The sequence below is a fragment of the Enhydra lutris genome, unplaced genomic scaffold (assembly GCF_002288905.1).
Source record: "Enhydra lutris kenyoni isolate GAN:26980312 unplaced genomic scaffold, ASM228890v2 scaffoldscaffold16, whole genome shotgun sequence".
NCBI lineage: Eukaryota > Metazoa > Chordata > Mammalia > Carnivora > Mustelidae > Enhydra > Enhydra lutris.
The window spans coordinates 31,025,123-31,050,718 of record NW_019154100.1 but is presented as its reverse complement, the minus strand read 5'-3'; the positions used below and the strand labels follow the sequence as shown (position 1 = coordinate 31,050,718).

At 41.2% G+C, this 25,596-nt stretch overlaps 1 protein-coding gene across 1 annotated transcript in view; it reads right to left on the bottom strand.

Annotated features, from left to right (window-relative positions):
• The window catches only part of LOC111147420 (coiled-coil domain containing 129), an 85,503-nt gene extending 66,104 nt beyond the window's left edge, over positions 1 to 19,399 (bottom strand). The window contains exons 1-4 of the mRNA XM_022503427.1: positions 18,951 to 19,399; positions 6,460 to 6,641; positions 5,140 to 5,188; positions 4,769 to 4,812 (exon numbers count right to left, since the gene is read on the bottom strand). Coding sequence (XP_022359135.1) covers positions 4,769 to 4,812; positions 5,140 to 5,188; positions 6,460 to 6,619 — 253 coding nt within the window. The 5' untranslated portion in view covers positions 6,620 to 6,641; positions 18,951 to 19,399. The remainder of the gene's footprint in view (positions 1 to 4,768; positions 4,813 to 5,139; positions 5,189 to 6,459; positions 6,642 to 18,950) is intronic.
• Between the last annotated feature and the right edge of the window lie 6,197 nt (positions 19,400 to 25,596).

The window sequence follows — 25,596 nt, the reverse complement described above, 5'->3', positions numbered from 1 at the left end:
CATTTTATAAAGCTCCCCAGTGACAAGGCATTCATGTAGGTGTCTGTCCCAGCAGGGTAACTCCAGTGTACTCTCACAAGACAAAGGTGTCGAAGTCTAATTTGTTCCCCAGTGGTGGAAATGGGCTTGTCAAAAACCAACTCCTCTCCCTAGGCTTTATTATACACAAATATGGAATCTGGGATTAGGAAGAATCAGCAGCCTAAGACAGGCCTTCACATCCATGACCACGTACCGTTTAGCACCCCAATTGACCTCAAAGAGGTTCCAACTGTCCTTTGTGTTTGTGGTTATAGGAATGTCCACAGATCCTCAGAGAGCACAAACTGAGAGTCAAACTTGTGTTTGCTTATGTTGTTGGTGACAAGTATGAGGAGCTGATCTGCACCAGGGGTGGTGGTTCTCAGGAATGGAAAAGCCAAAAAATGGAAGGATGCCCATAAGGGTCTTCCCTGTAGGTCACACATGTGCACTGAGCAGACGAGGCTCTGGAGATACTAAGAAGACTGCCGGACCATTCAGCCAAGATGGCCAATATTTGTCAGAAGACAGGACAGACAGTGAGACACCATCCTGTGTGAAAATACTTCAGTGAGTCATGGGGGGCAAGCAGCCAACCAACTTTCTTGTGGCTTTTCAGAGGAATTATTTGATGCACCTTTTTTTTTTTTTTTTTGAGCTCCAGATAGGATCATTTTACATTTCCAAAGACACTACTCAATTGACATAAAAAAATTAGTTCTACTCTAAAAAATGTAAATTCTGGAGGACTGTGTTGTGGCTCTGAAGACAGGTGCATCAGAGCCAGATGACCTGGAGAGAGAAGTACACGCCAGTAAACTCGGCCACAATGCTCACCCTCTGACTTTCCTCGCAGGGAGATAGATGCAGGCCTTGCTTTCCTGCTGGGGGCTCCCGTGCGTAGCACACAGCGTAAATGACCTGGGCCTCTGGAGAGGCAATGTGGCTACTGAGTCAGACAGATCCAAATTCAAATCTTGACCCCCTTACCTACTCACTGGCCTACTTTGGGCAAGTTACTTAACCTTTCTAAGTCTCATTTTTCTGCTTGCAAAAGTTAGTGACTGTAATATTTACCTTGGGAGATCTCGGTTTGGGTAAATGAGATAATATAGGTGAGGTACCTAGGCTGTGTGCCCTTCACACATATTCCTTTCTCTCCCCTCCTAGTTCTCCTGACGAAGATGCTGAAGTGCCCAGGGTTAAGGCTTTCATCTAGCATAATGGTACTGAGCACAATGGGAAATGGGCCAGCCAGATTCTAGGGGTTTTTTGCTTGTTTTTTTTTTTTTGTTTGTTTTGTTTTTTAAGGATTTTACTTATTTATTTGACAGACAGAGATCAAGTAGGCAGAGAGGCAGGCAGAGAGAGAGAGGGAAGCAGGCTCGCCGCTGAGCAGAGAGCCCAATGCGGGGCTGGATCCCAAGACCCTGAGATCATGACCTGAGCCGAAGGCAGAGGCTTTAACCCACTGAGCCACTCAGGCGCCCCAGGCCAGATTCTAGTTTAATAAAAATGAGACTTTAGGTGGCCACAGAGCAGCATGAAAGCTAGAGTCACCATAGAAGTCCAACACCCCAACTTGGCCATCTCTAAACTCACAAGGAATTCAGCAATAGGACCCCTAAAGCCTTATGCCAACTACCCCCTCCCCATTTTATTTGGGACTCAGTCCAAGATCAGGAGGCCACTAGAATGCTTCCTATAGAGGGCCCTGTGTCATCTATAAGATGAGCAGCCACTTGGATCTCGTTGCTGCTTCATTGTATGAAGGGCTCAGGCATGATCAATGAGGGGAACCAGCCTTAGAATACATTCTACTTGTACTGGGTTGAATCAAACTTCTGTATCAGAAATCTTATTTTATTTTTTTTTAATTTTTAAAGATTTTATTTATTTTTTTTTTTGAGAGAAGAGAGAGAGAGCGCGCACAAGTGGGGTAAGGGGCAGAGAGAGAAGCAGACTCCCCTCCAAGCAGGAAGCCTGATGTGGGACTCGATCCCAGGACCCCGAGATCATGACTTGAGTTGAAGGCAGATGCTTAACTGACTGAGCCACCCAGGCACCCCTGAAATCTCATTTTAGAATCTGTCTTTTATTTAGAAATAGGGTTTTTGTAGATATAATTAGTAAAGGTGAGGTCATACTGGATTAGGGTGGGTCTTATGTCCTTATGAAAAGACAAAAGCTTTCCCCCCACAGGGAAAAGCAGCTGTGTGGAGATGGAGGTAGAGAAAGGAGGACTGTCACCACAAGCCAAGGAATGCCCAGAATTTCTGGGAGCCACCTGCCGCTAGGAAGAGGCAAGGGAGGATTCTTCTCTAGACCCTTCAGAGAGTGAATGAACTTATCACCACACCTTGATTTCAGACTTCCAGCCTCCAGAACTGTGAGAGAATAAATTTCTGTTCGAAGCCACCAAGTCAGTGGTAATTTGGTATGGTGGCCCTAGGAACGAATGTACCACTCTGGGTCATGCTAGGATTGCACGTGTTGTTCTGGGATTTTCCCTCAGGTCGTGACCCCTCTTTTCTCTTCTCTTCGGTTTCTTTTCATCTCACCACAGTTCTTCTCCTTGCCATCCTCACCACGACCTTCAGGTTACCAGCTCGTCCTGTTCTAGCTTCCACATGTTTTCAGTATGACCGCTGGCTTCTCTGAACTCCGCATTTATTGGTCTCATAGTGGCTGTGACCAGCACGCAGAGGACGCTGGGCTTCGAGTTCCTCTGCCCCCTTCTAACCAGCTGGGCCCCCAAGTCACTGTGCTTGATCACTCTGTGGCCCAGAATCTTCATCTGCAAAGCTCAGATGAATACCAGCCTTGATCCCACACAGGTTACTGAGTTTAAAATATGATAGATCATAAAGAGCCTTGTAAAAGTGAAGACTCAAGTAAACTTGTAAGAGGCTACTCCATTATTATTAAAACCCTCGCTGAAGATAAAGGACCTGGCAAGTGGGAACTGTGCATTTCTGCTGGGCTAGCCCTTCTTTCCTCCAGCTTCGCACCTCCTGTCTGTGCCTTTACACTTCATCGACTTGATTCAGAGGTGGAAAGACCATGGTGTCTCATGGTGTCTCTTTCTGGGAAGTGAAGCTTTTAATAATACAGTTACTGACAACCCCAGAGTTAGTACCAGGCCTCCCACCATGCCCTGGGCAAGATGAAACATCAGGGGATCTTACATCTCATCCTGCTACATTTCTTAAGTCCTTGTCTTGTCTTCCCTTCCATTCCCTTCCCTTCCCTTCCCTTCTCTTTCCCTTTCCTTTCCTTTCCTTCCCTTCCCTTCCCTTCCCTTCCCTTCCCTTCCCTTTTCTTCCTTCCTTCCTTCCTTCCTTCCTTCCTTTCTTTTTCAAGATTTTATTTTTAAGTAATAAATACCCAGTGTGGGCCTAGAACTCACAACCCCAAGATCAAGTCACATGCTCTACCAATGAAGCCAGCCAGGCACCCCAAGTTCTTGCCTTTTCTTGATTCTGTACTACTATAAATAGAGAATTCAGTTTATTGGCAAACATCTTCAGAGATTTGGGGATCGTGGAAATTTTATATTTAAAAAAAATAAAGAAGCTTGGAGAAAGGAAATTTCAATGATATACTTGGTTTTTTGTTTTTATTTTCAGTAAAAAAAAAAAAAGTCTAAATTTAAACTAGTTTGTAGCCAGTGGTCAATCTTAATTTAAGATGTCAGTGAAGGAAGTGAAATAATTAAAACCAGCCAAGTAAGTAACCAGTAGACTAATAGTTTTCCCCTCTAATCATTAAACTCCTAATTTATGTCATTTTTTTTAACATACATTATTTATGGTGTTTCCTCAGTTTTAAAACATGCATTTTGTTACATTTTAACATCTATGAAATCAGAAAGTGTCTTGTAGTCAGTGTTGCCTTTCATTTATAATTGCCAGGGCTTGCTGTTTCATTTTCCTGAGTAGTACTTAATATGTGAATGTATTTTTCTTCCTTCCTTCCTTCTTTCCTTCCTTCCTTCCTTTCTCTCTCTCTTTTCCTTTCATTTTTAAGTACTCTCTACACCCAAGGTGGGGCTCGAACTCACAACCCCAAGATCAAGTGTCACATGTTCCACCAACTAAGCCAGCCAGGGTGGGGGTAGGGGGCACTGTGAGTGCATCTTATAATCGTATTTTTATGAAATACAGTATTTTCTTTAAAGAATGTGGGAACTGTGAGATCTGCAATTAATTTCTTTTTCTTTTTATAATATTCTTATCAAATCTCAGTGTAACAAGTGTGATACATTCTCTGCGTCAGAAATACATACTTTCACTGTTTGCCATAGAATTCAGTCATCTGTTCTTTTTGAGAACAAATGCACCATTAGAAAGGGAAGATATAATTTTGAGACTGGAGAATAGAAAGAAACTAGATTTAGACATAAAAGTACCATACAGTGAGAGGAAAAGTTAGACAATTGCATTTCCATAATTACATCCTTGCAAAATGTCTTCATAGAACCCAGTGTGTTTTCTGATAGAGTCTGAGATAATGATGTGGCAGGAGGCCTGGTTTGCAACCCCACAGGCTGCTGATGACCCCCTATCCTTCCAGAGACTCTGATTTATATATCAAACAAAGCAATTCAGCTGGATGGTTTTTGAGATCCATTACATTTCTAGAAAGCTCTGATAATTCTCATTTTAAGAAGATTTATTCACATAAATGTTTTAATAATTTTACTCAGGTCCACAAAGCCTAAATGCTTCTGGTTCTCTTGTCTTACCAGTGCGGTCGATGACTTGCTGAAAGTTTTCATTTACAGAGACCCTATAAAGAAACAAAAATATTGCGAGTCAAACAATGTGTACAACTCAATTATACTCAATTATGCATTTTAATTAAATAGATGAGAGTAAATGTAAAGCTAGGCTTTATTACGGGGGGACTTTTTAAAAGCAATCAACAGCCAGGGACTGGAACAGTATTCTGTTGAGTACTTTCAAATTGATATATAACTTTTGCAATAATAGATCCTTCATACACTCAATTAAAATGAAAAGGTAGGCCTGTTTCACCTTGCCCCAGAAGAGTTACCCACATTGTTTTCACAGATTTTTGCAAGAGATATGTATAAAGGCACGAAGAAACACTTACAAGAATCCAGAGTCCAGCCACTGCTGAATACTTGCTTGTTTGGAATCTTCTATGAAGGGGAAAGAAACAGACCATCAATCAAAGCACACCAGCTAAAATAACGCTACCCCATTATCCAGCCACCACCCATAGCTCTATTTCCTACATAGTTAGGCACATGTTCTAGAAGCATATTCAGTTATTTTCCCAAGGCAAAACTTCCTGCTTTCCATAATCAGTCTTTCCTGAGAATGAAGTATAAACTTGCCAAATGACTGACATCAAAACAGAAAGAGAGAAAGAAAGAAAGAAGAGAAAGTGTGAAAAGGAAAAAGAATAACACCGAAGTACAAGAGATGTCAGAATAATTTTTAAATTACCTTAGTGTGAACATGAAGAGTAAAAAAGCATACCAGACTTTTGTCTTTCTCTTGTCGGATATAGACCACCATGGACCCTCTCCTTATTGAACCGCGACGTTTACCTAAGGCAGCTAGCCAGTGATGTGTATTTGCAAGGAGTTCTCTGCCAGGTTCTAAACCAAATTTGCATTCATTCCAGGGACAAATTGCACTACAGTCCCAGGATTGCCAAAGGCACCCTGTGTTAAAGTCTTTTAAGGTGGATCTTTGTCACTGGCTTAACCAATAGTCGAAGGGTAAAAAGGAGAGGATAGAAAAGCAGTATTTCCCAATAAATATTTCTTTCCTTTCTGGTTGGCTACAGGCTACTCTGGGCTGATTTTCTTTGACTTTATCCCACCGAACAGTGAAGTACCTGACTTAGCCCCTCACAAGGGGTCTGGTGAACCAGAAAGGCCAAGTAGGCATGCAAGGTGCTTATTTTTCAATTTAGGGACTCTAGAGAGGTAGAATGAATTGGGTGGTGGGCAAAGAAGAAAAACCATCAGTTATATCACTGCGGAGGGAAAAGTGTTTTCCTACTTATGACTCTTTGAACTATTAAAATTATTACGGATGCTTCATGCAAGACCCAGCAAAAAAAGCCTTTCAATAGAATGTTTGATGTTCTGAAGGAAGCATCATGTCTCTGGCATGGATTCCATGTGCCCCTTCAGGGTCCTGAGGAACTTGAGATGAGGGGACCTTGGAGTAGAAAGGGAGAAGTTGGTCTATTTCCATCAAGAAGGTGTGTGTTTTGAATGTGTGTGGGTGGAAGTCAGAAGTGCCCATTTCATAGAAGTTTGTAGCCTCCTGCCAGGAACACTGGTATCTTCAAGGACAAGTGTTTTTTCCAGAATCATCCGTCCCCAGCCAAGCCCCCACGACCCTCAGCACCCGCAGCAGAATGTTTTCAATAGCCCTGAGGGCCTGTTCTCACCCAGTGTGGGGATGGTGACACTCTGGCTTTCCTCCTCAGAGCCAGGAGGCAGCTGCTCATCTAGGGGAGCCCACACCTTCTTGATGGACCTCAGGATCTCTCTCCTGCTCTTTTCTTGGCCTCCTTGGGAGTTGCCGGAACCATGTGACCTCTCCTCCATTGTGAGAGAGCAATTCGGTAAACTAAAACATGGAGACAAACAAATCAGACCCCACGAGCCCGGTTTCTGGCTTGATTCAGTGAGAAGGAGAAGCCAGAGCGCTTGTAAGCCACTGCAGTCTTCTGGAACTTGGCTCACCCATCTGATCAGAGTTCCCAGTCTCAGTGAGGAAGAATGGTTCCCTCTCAGTGGAGCGGCAGCTGGAGACTGGGGACTAATGTGGCCTCACCTGTTGTCAGGCCACATCCACCCTCTGGTGGATCCAATTGGGTGGTCTGCGATGTGGACGGAGAGCAAAGAAATTGTGGACTGGGAAGGCATTCCAGCCAGGAAGAAAGATCGAAAGTGTTGATTAACATAATCAGTATCCTTCAAGTTTATCCAACAGTTACATCTATAAAAATATTTTCAGAGAACCCAAAATGTAAGAAATAAGGGCTTTGGCAACAGGTCAACCTGGATGAGTCTCACGTCTGCAACTTGTTGGGTGGCCTTGTGTAAATGATATAATCTTCCTACATTCTCTTATTTCTTAGTTGGGTATAAATTGTACTGAGTGGTAATTACTGTTGACCTCAGTGAGTACTTATGATGTGCTAGAATCTATGCTGAATTCTATGCATCCATTACCTAATAATTGCCAACAAAGGAAGCAATCTAACTGCCACAATTTCATTGTAAATTGGAAAAGCAGAGGGGTTGCATACCCAAGACAGCCCAGTAACGAGCACTCAAACCAGGCACTGGACTCCAAGCATATTCCTGTGATTAGTAAGCTAGACCATCTAACCGATAGGATGGTTGGGACAGTTAGAATATTAATAAATATATTATGCATACGGCTCGAGAAATATTGACCATCCCCATTATCTCATTTAGCCTTTGTTAATATCACTATGAAGCTTGCAGGGTAAGAGGAGGGGACAGAAGCTTAGGGCAGAGGAGTAAACTGTTGCAACTCCCCAGATTATCAGGACATTAAGAAAGAGGGCCTCCTTCTCACTCATCAATCTGTCTCCAGTATTTGACTGAATTCCCAGAACAGAATAGATGCTAAATAAATACATATGGAGCTAAAGTAGCAAAGCTTGGTTTCAAAACCACATTTTCTAAATCCTTTCCATGGCATCTACTTGAATTTGCATTCATTTATGCTTCAAGTTTAGAGAAATGACTAAATAGTCCAATACCTATTTCAGCAGCATGTCTCGCATCCCTAAACTCACCCATAATCACTGGCCCCGTGACTTAAACCATCTTTTCTGATCAGTGTTTAATCAAGGCAAGTCATTCAGATATATTGTAAACATTTGAATATTTTCTTTTAAGTATATGCAAGCATTCTTGCTGCAGTTGGTAGAGTTTCCTTCCCTGCTTCGCACATCAGAATTCTGTAAGGCAACTGAAGGATAAATATACATTTATTGTTACAATAGTAAATTACTGCAAAAATCAATGACAATGGTGATGACTGTTCATTTTATGATCAAAAAAGCAAATACTAAGAAATTTCAATTGTTTAAAAATTATGGCAAAGAGTGGACAGGTGAGATCTAAATTAACAGTGAGTCTTTTAGTCAGCCAACTTTAGAAAGTTAAATTTTGGAGGGTGCCTGAGTGGCTCAGTCAGTTGAGCATCCGATACTTGATTTTGGCTCAAGTCAGGTCATGATCTCTGGGTTGTGGGATCAAACCCCACTTTGGGCTATAAGTTCAGCAGGGGATCTGCTTGAGATTTTCTCTCTCTGTCTCTCTCTCCCTCTGCCCACCTGCAAGGGTTCTCTCTGTCTCTGTCTCTCTCTAAAATAAATAAATGAATCTTTAAAAAAAAAAAAGAAAGTGAACTCTCAGAATATTCTATGGGAACAAAAAAAGTTAAAAAAATTTCAAACACAAGACAAAAATAATAAAACAATAAAAGGCAAAAATGATACGGATAAGATTATATTTCTAACTTTTGTTTGGTATAGTAGGATGCATAACACTAGACAAAATCAACTTTAGGAATTGCATTTAATTTCTGGCTATTTAGTTTTACACACGCTTTGGCTCTTTTGAGTAAAAAAAAGTCCTCTTTGGCAATGCCAAGCATCTTGCGTGTGTATTCAACTCCGACAGTGCACAATTTCGAAAGGAAGGAAAACCTCCAAAATCGTGCTCAACAAGATTCATGAGAGCTCAGACTCAGTAAGTGCTCAGAGTTTGAAGAAAAGAATAATGATTTATGGAAAAATAAGATACCCCAGAGAGTCCTGCTCCTCCACCAGCCTCGGCGGTAAGTGGGGTCATATTTAGCACAAAAGCTTCCGCTCCGTAGTGGCGGCCGGAGTTCTCGAGCAGCTGAATTCCTCAAATCGCTGCGTCTGTACTACAATGTCCAATTTTAACCGAGCTACCACCTTTTTTCAAAAAGAACGCTGTAAAAATCATCAAAGTTTTCGATAAAAGTGCTGCTTTATTGGTCTGTCCCCAAACTTCCGTTCTAAAATGGCACGTTTGACCTTAGCCACCAGGCTCGCACAACCGGTGAGGATATGCTCCCTGCCAGCTCGGTGGTAGTTGGCTTTAGAGCAGTAAAAGCCTGCCAAGAAAAGTGGGAACCTTTGCTAAAGGCGAGGGTCAGGGACCAGTTTGTAAAGAAAAACCCTTTTGTTCCGGTCTGTTTCAGTGAATCCCTTTCCGCTTAGTAAACAAATCTGCTTTGGATTCTTCAATGCTCATGCTGGATGCTCCAGTGTCCTTCCTTTGACCTCCACTGGCTTGACCTGAAGAGCAGTTCTTTGTAAAGGGACAGGGATCAGGTGGCAGGTTTCGGGATGTGGTCTCTGCCCAATCCTCTGATTAACCCCTCTATCTCCAGGACCATTTGGAGCCAAATTCTTGCCAATGCTGACTTGGTCCAAAGTGAATCTTCATCTCAGATTATGTTGCCGTCTGTGCCTGAAGGTCCCTTCCCTGTCTTCAGATCCTTTCTATCCTAATTATAATGCCATTAACCCTTATGTGTATAAAGAACTTCCTTTAACGTGGGAAATTTCTTATATTATCATGTTTAATTAAAAAAGAGGATGAAAAACAATATATGCAGCAAGAACTCAATTTTGTAAAAACAAAACTAAAGTGAAGTGTTTTGAAAAGACAAAAAAGAGAAATGTACTGAAATTTTATCAAGTTTCCGATTTTTTAAAATACTCACAATGAGAAAGAAAATTGGTGTTGTTACATTAAGTTTACATGACATTTTCTTTCACTTGATCAAAGGCAACCATGTATGTGAAGCTTTCAGCCCACAGTGAAATCACAGAATTTGATACTTTGATTCTTGAAGCAGGGACAATGGTTACATTCTTGTCCTCTGGGGTTATTTAACTTTTTTCACCTCTCTGCAAACAGGTTGTCTTGCCAAACAGCTTGTTCAGACTGGAGAATAGGGACTGTGCCTTATTTATCTGTGTGTTCCCCATAGATCCCAGCACAGAACTCTGCCCAGGGTAAATAATCTGTAACTGTAAACTGATTGCTTGGTTATTTGGTAAAGGGACACCAGCTGCTTTAGCCAGCATTCTTGGTTCTTATGTGGTTAAAATAATAAATGTTTTCAGGTTAGATAACTCCAGATTTTAATCTCAGCTCTGCTGCTTTTCTGACATCTCCTTGGGGAAATTTTCAAACATCTCTGATAATCTATTTCTTCATCTCTGTAATTAGTAGAAATAACCACTTCATATGGCTGTTGGAAAAAAATTAATGCAAAATGTATATAAAACAATCAATACCCATATTGATCAGTTTTTTTTTCTTTCTTTATGTTGCCTCTCTAGGTCACTTTCATGTCAATAACCATCAAGTATAGGAAAAGAATCACCAGTCAATGTAATAGTTGGGTTCTTTTTCCATAGGAGATCAATTCAGCACTCATAGTTTGTGGATAACCTGTGTCATCTTGAGATTACTTAGTTTGAATAATTGTGAAGATATAGTTGGAGAGTATGAGAATAAAATATTTCTGTGACCATGAGAATGCAGATTTACCTGAGACTAGAGACTCATATAAGAGTTTGGAAATACCTTCAACTACAGTCTTAATTTCAAGGTTATAACTGATAATTGTAGGCTGTAGTTCTAGCCTTGGCCCCACTTGTGAAGGAGACCTGTGCTCGAGAAGAGAACATCATAATGCGAAAAAAAATTCCACAAGCATTCTGGGTCCACAGGAATCTCACCATCCCTATGTCTCTACAATGGATCCTCGTCATGGCTGCCTCTATTCAAGCCTTCTGTTAAGATCTCAAATGGTGGGCACCTGGGTGGCTCAATGGGTTAAGCCTCTGCCTTCAGCTCAGGTCATGGTCTCAGGGTCCTGGGATCGAGCCCCGAGTCGGGCTCTTTGCTCAGCAGGGAGCCTGCTTCCCCCACCCCCTTCTCTGCCTGCCTTTCTGCCTACTTGTGATTTCTCTATCAAATAAATAAATAAAATTTAAAAAAAAAGATCTTAAATGGTGTCCTGGCTTCCTTGCTCCCCTCCACTTGCCATTACAATGACTTTCACCAGCAGAAAAATTTAGGAGAAGTCTACATAGAGCCCTATGCTCCATGAAGACCTGTCACTTTCCCAGTTGTGACATCACTCACAGAGGTTTAAAAAGGAAGCCTTGAGAGCCCCACGTGCTCTGAAAAGATGATTACCATATGCCTTAATATCACTCACTTCCTTCCAAAGACTAAGATACCAGTCCTGGGAGGCTAACACTTTAAGAGAACTGATTCATACTTCTTACTCTTGGAGACCATAGGACTAATCCCATCATGCCCTTGAACCATGCTCCTGTGGCAGTGGACATTGCCTCATCCGGTCCAATCTCCACCTTCTCCAGGCACTCCCAAACTCTGTGCCCTCTGGAATTCAGGGACTGTCACCTACCAAATCCCTTTTATCCTAAGCTCTTCATCGAATGTCCCTTCATGCCCTTTTTCTTTCTTTTTTTTTTTTTTTAAAGATTTTATTTATTTATTTGACAGACAGAGATCACAAGTAGGCAGAGAAGCAGGCAGAGAGAGAGGAGGAAGCAGGCTCCATGCTAAGCAGAAAGCCCGATGTGGGGCTCGATCCCAGGACTCTGAGATCATGACCTGAGTTGAAGGCAGAGGCTTTAACCCACTGAGCCACCCAGGTGCCCCCATGCCCTTTTTCTAATTGAAACCTGAACATGGTTTCCTTTGCCTCTTTCTCAGGCTGTGGCTTTTTTTTTTTTTTTTTCACCCACTGAATAAGGACCATAATCTTGGAGATAGTATAGAGTTCCTCCACGTTCCTCAATGATGCTTTCAGATCTCATTTCCTCTCTCCTTCAAAGCATAAGCTCTCAGACTGTGTTGTCATCAACATCCAGGACACTCACCCTCATTTACTGAAAATGGAATGGTATTTCTGTCATTCTCCTGGAAGATTTCATTGTCAATCTAGATGACCCATCAACACCTGACCACTGAGTTCAGTAATCTTCCCACTTTCAGTATCCCTTCCTTCCACTCAGTTCCCATGGTCATACTTCATCACTATAAATGAACAACCTCCAAATTCCCAATTTCAAGCATCCTTTGTCACCTCTATTTTACTCACAAACTTTGCTTAGATACCATTTTCCTTCCCTATTGGATTGTTTCTTTAAGCTTAGAACATGCTATCATGTCTCTCATCTTAAAATTATTCTCCTTTGGGGCGCCTGGGTGGCTCAGTGGGTTAAGCCGCTGCCTTCGGCTCAGGTCATGATCCCAGGTCCTGGGTTCAAGCCCCACATCGGGCTTTCTGCTCAGCAGGGAGCCTGCTTCCTCCTCTCTCTCTGCCTGCCTCTCTGCCTGCTTGTGATTTCTCTCTGTCAAATAAATAAATAAAATCTTTAAAAAAAAATTATTCTCCTTTGACCCTTCAACTTCTCTCCAACTCCTACTCTAGTTTTCTATTTTTCTCAAGGTGATTCCTGAATTCATATTTCCACATCTTAGAATAGAGGACCTAAGCTTCAGAATGGGGTATTCCTAGTCACTTGACATCTTCACTTGGATGCTTACATTTTTAACATAATACGTAGCACCCTGAATTCTTTACTCTTTCCTTGACTTCTGCTTGATCTCCTGTATACCTGCCTTTATTCCATTGGTCCCCATCTCAATAAATGGTGTACACTATTCAGGAGTTGTTCAGGCCAAGAATGTATGAGTCTTCCTTAGTTCCTCTATTCCTTTTACATCTCACATCAAGTCACTTAAAAGCGGGTGAGAGAGAGGCCCTTACAGTATATCTCACATTGACCTCTGCTGCTGTTAACTGTATGTGAATGAGAACTTATAGTCTCATTTGGATCACATAGCAAATGCTCCCACGTACAGACCTATCCACACCTCCCACTCTCTTATTACCCACCCCAATCAGTATGCTAACACTTAACTATCTGTTCTTATCATTTCAGAATTTTCAGTAGTTTACCACTTCCTCTTAATGGAAACAATCTTTTCATTCCTTTTCTTTCTTTCTTTCTTTCTTTCTTTCTTTCTTTCTTTCTTTCTTTAATATATCTTGCTCTCTCAGATATCCTCTTATCTCACTCAAGGCTTTTTTTCTCAAGATCTTTTGTTGGCTCTTCTAAATTTTTTTTTTAGAGTGGGGGAAGGGGCAGAGAGAGTGAGAGAGAGAATCTTAAGCAGGCTCCATGCCCAGTACAGAGCCTGACATACAGCTTGATCTCACCACCCTCAGATCATGACGTGAGTTGAGATCAAGAGTCAGATTCTTAACTGACTGGGCCACCCAGGAGCCCATGACTTTCCTAAATTTTGAGTGTTCAAACCTCAGCCCACTCTTATCTCCTCTATCTACATGCTCTCCCTATGTGAGTATGGCTTTGATTGCTCCTCGATCTAATAGTTTAGTATAAATCACTACAAAGTATGTTCACATTGTTTTATAAGTTTGTACTTACAATTCTGTTTGACCATGTAAGATTTTCTTCAGGACAGAGATCTTAGCTCTCCTATCATAATTGTAGGATAATGTACTCAATATATGTTTGCTGAATAAATTAATGTTTAAATGGATGCTAGCAAGGAATTGAGAAGTATCATTGCAAGTTTGGTTATGAAATCTTTGATAAAACTTCGATATTCAGCAATGTTAAAGGTACAACTTGCCAAGGATAGCTATGTGGTATCAGAAAACAATGTAATCTGAACTAGAAAAATGATCAGATTATTATTATTATTTTTAAAGATTTTATTTATTTATTTATTTGTCAGAGAGATAGAGTACAGGCAGGCAGAGTGGCAGGTAGAGGCAGAGGGAGAAGCAGGCTCCCTGCGGAGCAAGGAGTCCGATGTGGGACTCGATCCCAGGACCCTGAGATCATGACCTGAGCCGAAGGCAGCCACTTAACCGACTGAGCCACCCCAGGCATCCCCAAATGATCAGATTATTATACAGCTACATATATATTTGCACACATACATGCACATATATTTCAATATATATTCACTATATAAATATATATACTACCTCCACTTTGAAGCAAAATTTTCTGGGCTATCACTTGAGGTCCACTTCCACTATTTCAACCAAGATTATCTGAGTAAATACCTTCTTTTACCTTCTCTTATGTGCCTTCCACAAGCTAACAGCAGATGAAAAATCTTAACTCATCACCAGGGAAACAAAAGGTAATTTATTTTAATTAACCAACAATTAGTTCATTGGTTGCATGACATTGGGTATGTGGTTTCAAGTTGTCATGGAATGTAATTTCCTCTTGCATGACATAAGAAAAATGGATGAAATGAGATGATTCCATAAGATGATTATTCTATTTCTAGCCTCCACATAACCTATTCGTTGACCAATGGAGCTCACATTTAAAAAATATTTTAGGGGTGCCTGGGTAGCTCAGTGAGGTAAGCCTCTGCCTTTGGCTCAGGTCATGATCTCAGGGTCCTGGGATGGAGCCCTGCATTGGGCTCTCTGCACAGCAGGGAGCCTACTTCCCCCTCTCTCTCTTGCCTGCCTCTCTGCCTACTTGTGGTCTCTCTCTCTCTCTGTTAAATAAATAAATAAAATCTTTATAAATAAATAAATAAAAATATTTTAAAGGTATGACCATCAAAACTATACAAGGGATAAGAATAAAACACTGTTCCTATTACTTAGAAGACAACTCAAAAACTCAAGCAATAAAGCCAGGCCAGGAATGCCCTTCTGCTCTTCCTCCCTGTCCAAGTATCAAAGTCCCATAGATATGGGTAAAGATTTCCAAGTGATTCAGTGAAGTAGAAGCAGAGCCTAGAGAATAGAGTGTTCTGTCAACACTCTGCTAGGAGGAACACGCAGTCTGTGATGATTTGCTCTGTGGGTGGCTTCCTCCCACTGTGAAATATGTGAAGGGTGCTCTCTCCTGCCATTTAGGAGCAAGCTAGATTTAAAGACAAGGCAGTTGCACCCAAGTTGGAATCCAGAATCAGTTCTCTCAGACTTGGAGTTTTCATCTTTTGCTGGTGAAATAAGCAAAAGAGTATTAAGATGACAGTCAAGAACCATATACACAGCTTCCTAGAAACGTGAAATGCCTTTGAGGCTGGGAACACTGAATCAACAGATTCACCTACTGCAAGCCTTGTTCCAATCCCTTTCCAACTTCAAGGAGATTTTTTTTCTTCTCAATGATTCTTTCTTTTTTCATTATTCCTACTCTTGTCTTCTCCATATTTGCCTTGTCTCATCCTGGGGAAGGAGAATGAAAGGTGGTGGGGCTATCTTCCATTCCCGTAACATCGCCATCCAGGTTCCTTCGTGTACATCCTATTCTGGATGCGCAGACCTGTTTGTTGTTTTCAGCGTGCCCTCCTCTCTGCTGCTACGGGGTGCAGATCCCTCTGCTGGTGCTGCTTTTCCCTCTTTCCTGGATACCATTCCACTGAGTTCAGATGGAACTCATTCCGTAGAACTTTCTTTCCTTATCACTCTCCACTCCCATCCTAGCCCTCTTCTGGCACTCCCAGCAACCTGTACAACTCCTTATGAAAGCACTTTTCACACTCAGTTTATTTACACTTCTGCCCTTCCCACTCAACTAAATGGACCCCCTGGAGACAAGGACCGTGACTTTTTTTTTTTTTTTTTATCCTTGGCACTTAGCCTAGACCATGAGTAATAATGGGGGAATCAGACATGACTGTTAATGAATGAATGATTTTTCTGATACTGGACTCTTGTTTTTGTTCTCAGGAGGTGAGAATTATGACTTACCTTCACAGTCTCTGTCATATCAGAGACAGTAATGTGCACTTGTCATTCCTCATAAAAATGCACTGTATGCATGAACTATTACATAAATGTAATAATAACATCTACTAATTCAATGAAACATCTTACTGTCTATGGTATACAAAGAAACTTTGAGGAGCTTACAGTCCTTTATAAAAAATAGTACTTATTAACTATATTGTGAAGTAGAACATAATATGCATTTTAAGAAAAGTATAAAATAACTGTTCTCAAATATTAAAGGAGGAAAATGCTCATTTAGGGACATAAAAAAGGTTCCTTTGAAGGGGAAGTATTGGCTCTGGCTCTTGAAGATGGGTAATGGATAGGCAAACATTCCAGACAGGGGGATTAAAATGCATGTGAACAATTATAGCATAAATTTCACCAAAGGGCTATTCAGCAGTGGATTTGCAACAATTAAACAGCTGTTCTTCAATGTTAGCTTACTGAAATCACAACTCATCTTATCTGATAGAGCGATGATTAATATTTTGTGTCTACTTGACTCGGCCGGGGATGCCCAGATATCTGGCTAGTCATGATTTCTGGGTGTGTCTATGAAGGTGTTTCCAGAACAGATTAGCACTTAAATCAGAAGACTGAGTAAAGCAGATTGTTATCCCCAGTGTGGACAGGAATTATTCAATCTGTTGAGGCCTGAAGAGAAGAAAAAGGTGGAAAGAAATTTCTCCTTCTCTCTGCCTGACTGTTGAGCTGGGACATCAGAATCCTCATGCTATAGAACTGGGGTTTACACCATTGATGCTCTTGGCTCTCAAGCTTCACACTCAGACTGGACTATACCACTGGCTTTTCTGGGTCTCCAGCTTGCACATGGAAGGTCATAGAACTTCTCAGGCTCTACAATTGTGCGAGCAACAATAGGTAGGTAGATGGATAGACAGATGATAGATAGATATAAATTCTTCCCTCCCCCTCTCTCTAATTAAATATATGGAATTATTTTAATATGATATACATATACATATATATATATGTACTAGCTCACTTCTCTGGAGAATCTGACCAACCAATGCAGATGGCTATTTCTCTTAAAAATACTCTTAATTGGACTCTATAATACCTTCCTTCTATACACTTTTCCTAATACCTTTAAAAAATAACTGATCAATTTGCTTTAAGATTTTCAGGGTGTACAAGGCACCTGGGTGGCTCAGGGGATTAAGCATCGGCCTTTGGCTCAGGTCACCATCCAGGTTCTGGGATCAAGCTCTGCATTGGGCTCCCTGCTCAGCGGGGAGTCTGCTTCTCCCTCTGACCTACCCCCCCCCCACTTTGCCATGCTCTCTCTCTCACTCTCTCTCAAATAAATAAAGTCTTTGAAATATAATTTAAAAAGATTTTCAGGTGTGCACATCTCAAGTTTCAAAACATACTGTTACACAATAAAAATTGCATCATATTTCAGTCCAATAGGAAACCGTCATAATGGTTAAATTCTTGACTACAATGAGAATGTGTTCCATCCAAGAACACACAGACATAGCAAGCAGTGAAGAGAAGAGATCAAGATTTAAGCCAGCCCCTGGGTCTAAATCCTCTTTCCAACCTGGATTATTCACAAAGGCATATTCTAACATATTCTTTACTCCTCTGACATCAAAGATGTCATCATCTTTGCTTTCCCACCATGATCATAATCATAAAAATTTCAGGGAACGTAGAGAAGAAAGTAGATATTATTCCTTATAAGTGATTATGAGAAACTGTCCTGATATTACAACTTTATAGCTGTTAAGTATGTTGAGAAGACAAATCCTATCCCAGATAGAAATCTATATATGCAGAAATAGGTTACCTATGCATTGTTGGAAGGATTCCTGCATTAAGGCAGGTAAACTTATTATTATTTTTAGAACTGTGTGTGAATATATAGTTATTTCTGAATTTAGGATTTAATGGAAAAAATACAAAGCAAAACAAACAAGAGACCCCTACACAATTCATCAAAATGAGTTCCAACAGCGTTAAGGATTTAATGTGAAAAAAATGAAATGAAAATAGGCCTCAAAGAAAATATTGGTAAATGTTTTTCTAATCTTGAGGTGGTAAAAGCTCATGGTGAAATGACACCAAAGGCAATGAAGGAAAATCGCAATGGATTTCACCAGTTAAGAGTTTAAAAATTTCCTATGGCAAAAATAATAAAAATGTAAAAATGCTAAAAGATCTATAAAAATGTTGACAGTATACGTGACATGAAAGGTGTTTTTATCCTTGATGTACGACATGCGATTATAAATCAATAAAATGAAGACACATAGAAGTAGAAACAATGTAATGAGGCAATTCAAAATTCAAATGAACCTGGGTGGCTCATTCAGTTAAGTGTTCAACTTCTGACTTCAGCTCAGGTCTCTGTCTTAGGGTTGTGAGTTCAAGCCCCACGTTGGGCACGGAGCCTAGTTAAAATGGGGGGAGCATGTACAAAGGGCTGAAGAATGTAAATGTAGTGAAGCTTATAAATATTCAAGGAAATGAAGACTAAAAAGACAATAGGTTACCATATTAGATTCTCAGAAATCTTATCTCCTATCTTATCTCCTATCTTCCTAGAAGATAGGAAATTAACACTCGTCATTGTGGAAATATTAATTAGGGAAACCTCCTGGAGAGCTCAGATAATGTGTACTAATATCTAAAGGAGGCAGACCTGTGGGGAGATGGGAAAGCTATTCTTAGAGAATCCCAACAAATAATGATAGAAGGAATGACAGAGTTAGAAAATCATCCTCTGAACCAAATCGTGGTAATAAGTACCAGAGAAAATGACACACAAGTCCCACTAGTTATAATAGAAAGTAAAAATAACTTCTTCCTCTTACTTCAGAAACATTGCTTGACATGGTATTCACAACCAAAGGGAAGTAAACTAAGAATTTTGAGCCTAGAGCATTCCCATCCCCTGTATTTTTTACCTTTCCGTGTTAATGGCAGCCACCCAGGTAGTCATGGGAGTGCGGAAATCATCCAGGCCAGAATCCATGCAATTAGATTGCTTACCTTATTGCTTATAGTCTTTCTTCCTGGGCATCACCGGGTCACACTGCTGCGGGTACAGAAGTTTCAGATCATACCACAGCTGCCCTCCCATTCCAACAGACAGAAAGTGAGAACAGAGGACTGAGACCCTTCCCCCACAGGCTGGAAACAAACAAATGGTAAGAATGACTCTACCAGAAGAAAGGAATTTTGGCAGAGAAGTGGCCCTTGCAACTTGCTGTGGTTGTTCTCAGAAAGTGTCTGCTTCTATTTGGACGCCTTCCTGTCTCCTTGAGCATCACAGCTGCTAACACTAAAAAGTCCTTGTGAACACAGAAGCAGGTTTCTATCTGCTCCTGTTTAGGAGCTAGACATGGAAAGCCAGGGCAGTGGGTTTGCCCAAATCTACAGTCAAGCTGGGGATAAAGATACAGAGGGATTCTCTCTAGTCTCCCCTCCAAGAAAGCTGAAAGTAGTTAGAAATGGCAGGAGAGATTGGTAGCAAGTCCTGGACTCAGGGGAGGAGTGTGGGGGAAGGAATACAATGGCTCCAGTTGTGTTTTTATTTCTCTGAACCATCGGGCTGTTCCTTTAAAGCCCTTGACTGTTGGCAGTAACATCAGGTCTGAATGCAGGGCTGGAAAGTACTTCACTGAGGAAGTAAGGCAAACTTGTCTTCATTTGGTTACCATGGTTATGGTACTGTGTGTAACCAACCCGAAAATTTGCATTGCAAACCATCACTGGAGATGAGGACAGTAGAATTTGATATTCCAGGTGGAGAGACTCAATTCCCAGGAAGTTCTATTGGAAAGTTCACAGGAAACGAAACATAAACATACGTGCGTATTCCCAAACCCATAAAGAAGGGACCAAGCTGTCAGGGCTCACAGTCAGTCCTACCTTCCATGGGATTTCAGTATTTGTGAAGAATTTTAATTGAAAGATCAGACAATCCCACTTTAGAAAGGTAAATAAGCACAATAGCAGCTTCATTTTTAAAAAATTAAATTTCACAGTCACATTCACCATGCATCCTTATAAAGGACACAACACTAAAGCACTATTTAAAAATGATTCTGGGGCGCCTGGGTGGCTCAGTGGGTTAGGGCCTCTGCCTTCGGCTCAGGTCATGGTCTCAGGGTCCTGGGATCGAGGTCCGCATCGGGCTCTCTGCTCAGAGGGGAGCCTGCTTCCCCTTCCTCTCTCTCTGCCTGCCTCTCTGCCTACTTGTGATCTCTGTCAAGTGAATAAATGAAATCTTTTTTTTTTCAGATTTTAATGAAATCTTTTTTTTTAAGATTTTATTTATTTATTTGAAAGACAGAGATCACAAGTAGGCAGAGAGGCAGGCAGAGAGAGGAGGAAGCAGGCTCCCCGCTGAGCAGAAAGCCCGATGCGGGGTTCGATAGCAGGACCCCGGGATCATGACCTGAGCTGAAGGCAGAGGCTTTAACCCACTGAGCCACCCTGGCACCCCATAGATGAAATCTTTAAATATGATTCTGTTCTTGAGTCGTGCATGCCAACCGTTCTTTTCATTTTGATAAGCTGTATTATCAGAGTTTGGAATGATAGAAAAGACCATATGCATTTCAAATGCTATTTCATTTCAAAAAAACAGAACCCCAGGGATGCTGGGTGGTTCAGTCACTTAAAAGACCAACTCTTGGTTTCAGCTCAGGTCATGATCGCAAGGCGATGGGATCTCGGCCTGAGTCAGGCTCTGTGCTCAGCCCAGAGCTGCTTCAGATTCTCTCTTCCTCTCCCTCCTGCTCTCTCTCTCAAATAAGTCAATAAAAGTTTCAAAACAACAACAACAACAAAAACCAGGAACCCCAATATGTAAAAGTGGGAGGCTTCAAGGGGAATGAAGAGAAAGACCTTATTATATTTCCCCCTCCCCGTGACAGTTTGAGAATTCCTCTGCAGAGCTCCTCCTGTCTGTGAGCAAGATTTGAATAGCCCTATAAACTGGCCTTGAAACTAACCTGGGAGATGTCCCTTGTCTTAGGATTTCTCTCACTTATCTACCACTAATATCTGAGACCTTTACTCTCAGGAGCCCAGGAGTGTCTCAAGGTCTGAGGTAACACCACATCCTTTTCCTCCTGTGGCACCCACTGCCCATTTATCTTTGAGAAGATCAGAACCTGGGCGCCTGGATGGCTCAGTGGGTTAAGCGTCTGCCTTCAGCTCAGGTCATGACCTCAGGGTCTTGGGATGGAGGCCCGCATCGGGCTCTCTGCTCAGCGGGGAGCCTGCTTCCCCTTCCTCTCTCTCTGCCTTCCTCTCTGCCTACTTGTGATCTCTCTCTCTCTCTCTGTCAAATAAATTAATAAAATCTTAAAAAAAAAAAAAAGAAGATCAGAACCTCTGCATCACTTATTAGGATATGACAGTTTTGGACAAAAGCTAATTGACGAAACATATGTTAATTGAAATACTATGTCCAGAGCTACACTTAGAAGATAAAATACCTATTTTAACAGTTTTCATCTCAGAAGATTTTTTCAAAAATGGTTTTTTAAATAAAAATGGGCATGCACTTATATCCACAAAGAAGCCCTCAATTACCCATATTTTGATTATCCATTAATTACACATGTATTTATTTATGTAGCTCATTTATTGAGACTTGCCATACACATGCATGGAAATCTGCATTTGAAAATAGGAAAATAGGAGCCTATCTAAACATAGCTCCTACAAGAAAGGTCTTGGGAAAATCAATTCCTCTTCAGATCCATAGTCAAATCAGAAAAAAAGAAATGTGTACATCACTGAATTTAAAAAAACAAACAAACAACCTTTCTGCATGAAAATTAAAGAAGATATAATAGTGAAAAAGTTGGGTACCTGGTTGGCTCAGTGGGTTAAGCCTCTGCCTTCAGCTCAGGTCATGATCCCAGGGTCCTGGGATGGAGCCCCACATCGGGCCCTCTGCTCTGCAAGGAGCCTGCTTCCCCCCTCCCACTTCCTGCCTCTCTGCCTACTTGTGATCTCTCTCTCTCTCTGTCAAATAAATAAATAAAATCTTTTTAAAAAATAGTGAGAAAGTCTGTGAAACTTTGAAATGGCAATTGATAGCCAGTGCATTGTTATGCTAAGAACAGCCTCCCAAATAGAACACTTCCTGCAGGGTCTGTCCTTCAGGTTGCAGAAGAATATCGCTCAGGCACAAATAGATACTTAACAGTGAGTGAACAGAGTTCACTCTCTGAGGGAGGAGGCAAGAAAGTAGATCAAAATGACAATAGAGAAAAAAATGACAATAGAGTTGCTAAGTTTTTCTGGAGAAAAAGAAAGTATTATGGGACCTTATAGGTAGGGTTCTTGGCCCAGCTTTGGGGGTTTGGAAAAAACATCCTGGAAAATACCAAGTCGAAGCCTGGTCCTAACAGAGAATAGAAGTTAGTGGAGGAGGTGAGGGAAAAGGGAGGCAAACTAAAAGGCCGAGTTTCTCCGGTTAGCGGAGAGGTGAGAGTAGAACAAAAGTGAGATTGGATAAGTGATGCCATGCAGTTTCCATATTTTCAATAAGTAGGTCATTCTCATAGCCTTGACTTTTTTGGATTAACCCAGTAATCTTGTAATGGAATGTCAAGGATAAAAGGAAAATGAGACCCGGAAAAGCTAAGTGATTTCACAGTTTTGCAAAATGAATTTTTGGTATATTACGCACTAGAACTAAGGTGTCAGGAAGCCTCTGTGTAATGCTTCTACCATTAATGGGTCATCCTGGGAAAACAGGCTAAAAGAAACCCAGTTATCAGGTGAGTTCACCAGTAAACCCCTTTGTCTGGGATAGCCTTCTTAAAGTGCCAATAAGTAAACGTTAACCCCTACGTTCTGCATGGGGTGGGAGGAAGGTAGAGGGAACAACATGTGCATGGGACAAGAGAGGGAATGGTCCACTTGAAGAATTGCAAGAATCTAGGTATGGCTACTGCAAAAACTATGAAGAGGTGTTTCAAGTCATTGAGCTGGAGAGAGAAGGAGTAACTGGATCGTGAAAGATGTCATGTGCTATTAAGAGCTTTAAACTTTATTCTGAGGGTAGTGGGAAGTGACATGATCAAATTTATATTTTAAAAATGTTCTCTTGCTTCAATATGGAGAATGGAATAAGTGGAAGGAACTGAACTGAAAGATGGGAGCCTGGAAGCCAGGTGAGATATAATTGTGACTACAATCATGGCCCCAAGATTAGAAATAAAAATGTGAGTAACTTGGGGCTCATGTGGGAGAAAAAAAAAAATCAGTAGGTTTCATTAATTGTCCACTATGTACGGGGAGACAGTGGTCAAAGATTTTTCTCAGGTTTCTTTTTCTTTTTTTTTTTTTTTCTTTTTTTTAGAGAGAGAGAGAGACAGAGCGCAAGCACAGGCAGACAGAGTGGCAGGCTAGAGGCAGAGGGAGAAGCAGGCTCCCTGCCGAGCAAGGAGCCCGATGTGGGACTTGATCCCAGGATGCTGGGATCATGACCTGAACTGAAGGCAGCCGCTTAACCAACTGAGCCACCCAGGTGTCCCTTTTCTCAGGTTTCTAACTTGGCCAAGTGGTTGGTACCATTTCTTTATTGAACAGGGATTACAGAAGGAGGAGTCAGTTTATGGAGGGATCTAGCGTGTTTTGTTTTGCAAATGTAGCTTCAGGTTTCCGTAGAAACCCTGAGGGGAAGTATCAATATGCCTCTTGGATACTAAGTCCAGAGTTCAGTAGTGAAGGCGGGGCTAACATACCGGGGCAGCCACAGACTGGCTCCTACATGAACCAAGGTGACAGATGAATTCATTAAAGGATGGAGTCTAGAGTGAGAGGAGAATCTAGACCATGATGATGAGGAAAAGAGTTAAGAATGCCAAAGCAGAAGCAGACGTGGGCTCTAAAGAACTGAAACCTTTGACTTACATGAGAAGCCACATTATAATCATGTTGCTTGGAGTGGAGAATAGAGTCAGAGGCGTTGTTGAAATGTCTACTGGGAGTAAACTCTCATAGGGAGAGACAACAGTAAAAGGGATAGTAAAAGGCCTCTCAGACCTGAATGAGCATGGGAGTTGCTGGAGAGAGCTCTCTAGTCCATCAGTAGATCTGGGGTGGAATCAGAAAATCGGCATTTTTTCCTTAAGTTTTCAGAACAGAGCAGATGTAGTGAATCCCAACAACAGCATTTCAGAATCATTGTCTCTGGTGGGCTAATCCTTTCCCCTGGTTGAGCTCTGACCAGTTTTCCTTCTTGTCATTGTTCTTCTACACACACACTCACCTTCTTTTATTAAACATTTAAAAAGACATATTGATTAGGCTAGAAGAGTGCTACAATTCCCACTTTCACCCTCAGAAAACTGCTTTTGCAGAGAAGAAGTGAATTAGTGAACTAGTGAAGAGGTGGATTGGAATAGTGGTGGGTTAATGCTCAGAGACAAAGCCTGGGATAGGGAGAGAAAGCTACAGCCTTCCCAGAATCTTCATCTGACCCACATTCTTTACCAAGACCCATTGAAGTGTTTCCTGTTTTATAAAAAAGATTATATCAACATAACTTCAAAGATATACTCACTCTCATTTCAAGCTAGTCCCTTCCATATAGGAGTTCTGTATTTAGGAGTTGTGATAAAAATAAGATAATAAGATGATGGTAATAATGGCCACTATTTATTTTTTACTTGTGCTAAATCCCACACTAAAAGTTTTACAAGATTTTCTTACTTGATTCTCCCAAGAAACTTAGGAGGAAGTCATTCTTTTTTTTCTTTCTTTCTTTCTTTCCTTCTTTCTTTCTTTCTTTCTTTTTTTTTTTAAGATTTATTTATTTGAAGGGGAAGGGGGTGGAAGGAGAAGGTAAGAAAGAGGCGAGGGGCAGAAGGAGGGGGAGAGAGAATCTCAAGCAGACTACCCATTTAGCATGGAGCCTGACGTGGGGCTCGATCCCAGGACCCTGAGATCGTGACCTGAGTAAAATCGAGTGGGATGATTAACTGACTGAGCTACTCAGGTACCCCAAGGTAGAAGTCATTCTTATCTTCATCTTGTAGATGAAGAAACTGAGGTTCATAGATATTAAAACAATTTGTCCTCAGTCACATAAGTCATATGGATAGAAGCAGGGGGCAGGCACATCTATCTCTATCTGACCCCCAAATTCATATTCTTAATAATTATACATATTTCCACAGCTCAAAAAGGAATATGCAAACAGCTCCTATACACTTTCCAAAATTATTAGTTCAAGGAAGAGAAGCATATCTTTTCAGAGATGTCAGTTTTCCAAGTAGATTTAGCCCTGGGCTCATCAAGCTGAGTCAGAGAGATGGTTGTCATATCTGCTGAGAGAGTTTCTATGCAGTTCCAAGAACCTGGCTGAACAGAGACAAGAGCTAAAGGTAGCCTTTCCTTCCTCCCACATTTATGCAAATATGCTCCAGTTCAATAGTTTTGTACATTCCCAAGGAGCCAGAAACTTACGAGAAATATAATCTCCATGTACAGTACAATTAAATGATGATTGGGACTGATTTATAAGTTAGTAAGCTACAAAAATAAATGGGAGGCAATTCTTTTCTAAGTAATCTTTAGCAGATAATATAAATCTAGATGCTAATGCTTGTTATGAGATTAAGTGACCCCAAATAGCTCTATATTCCACGAGATGGACATTAAG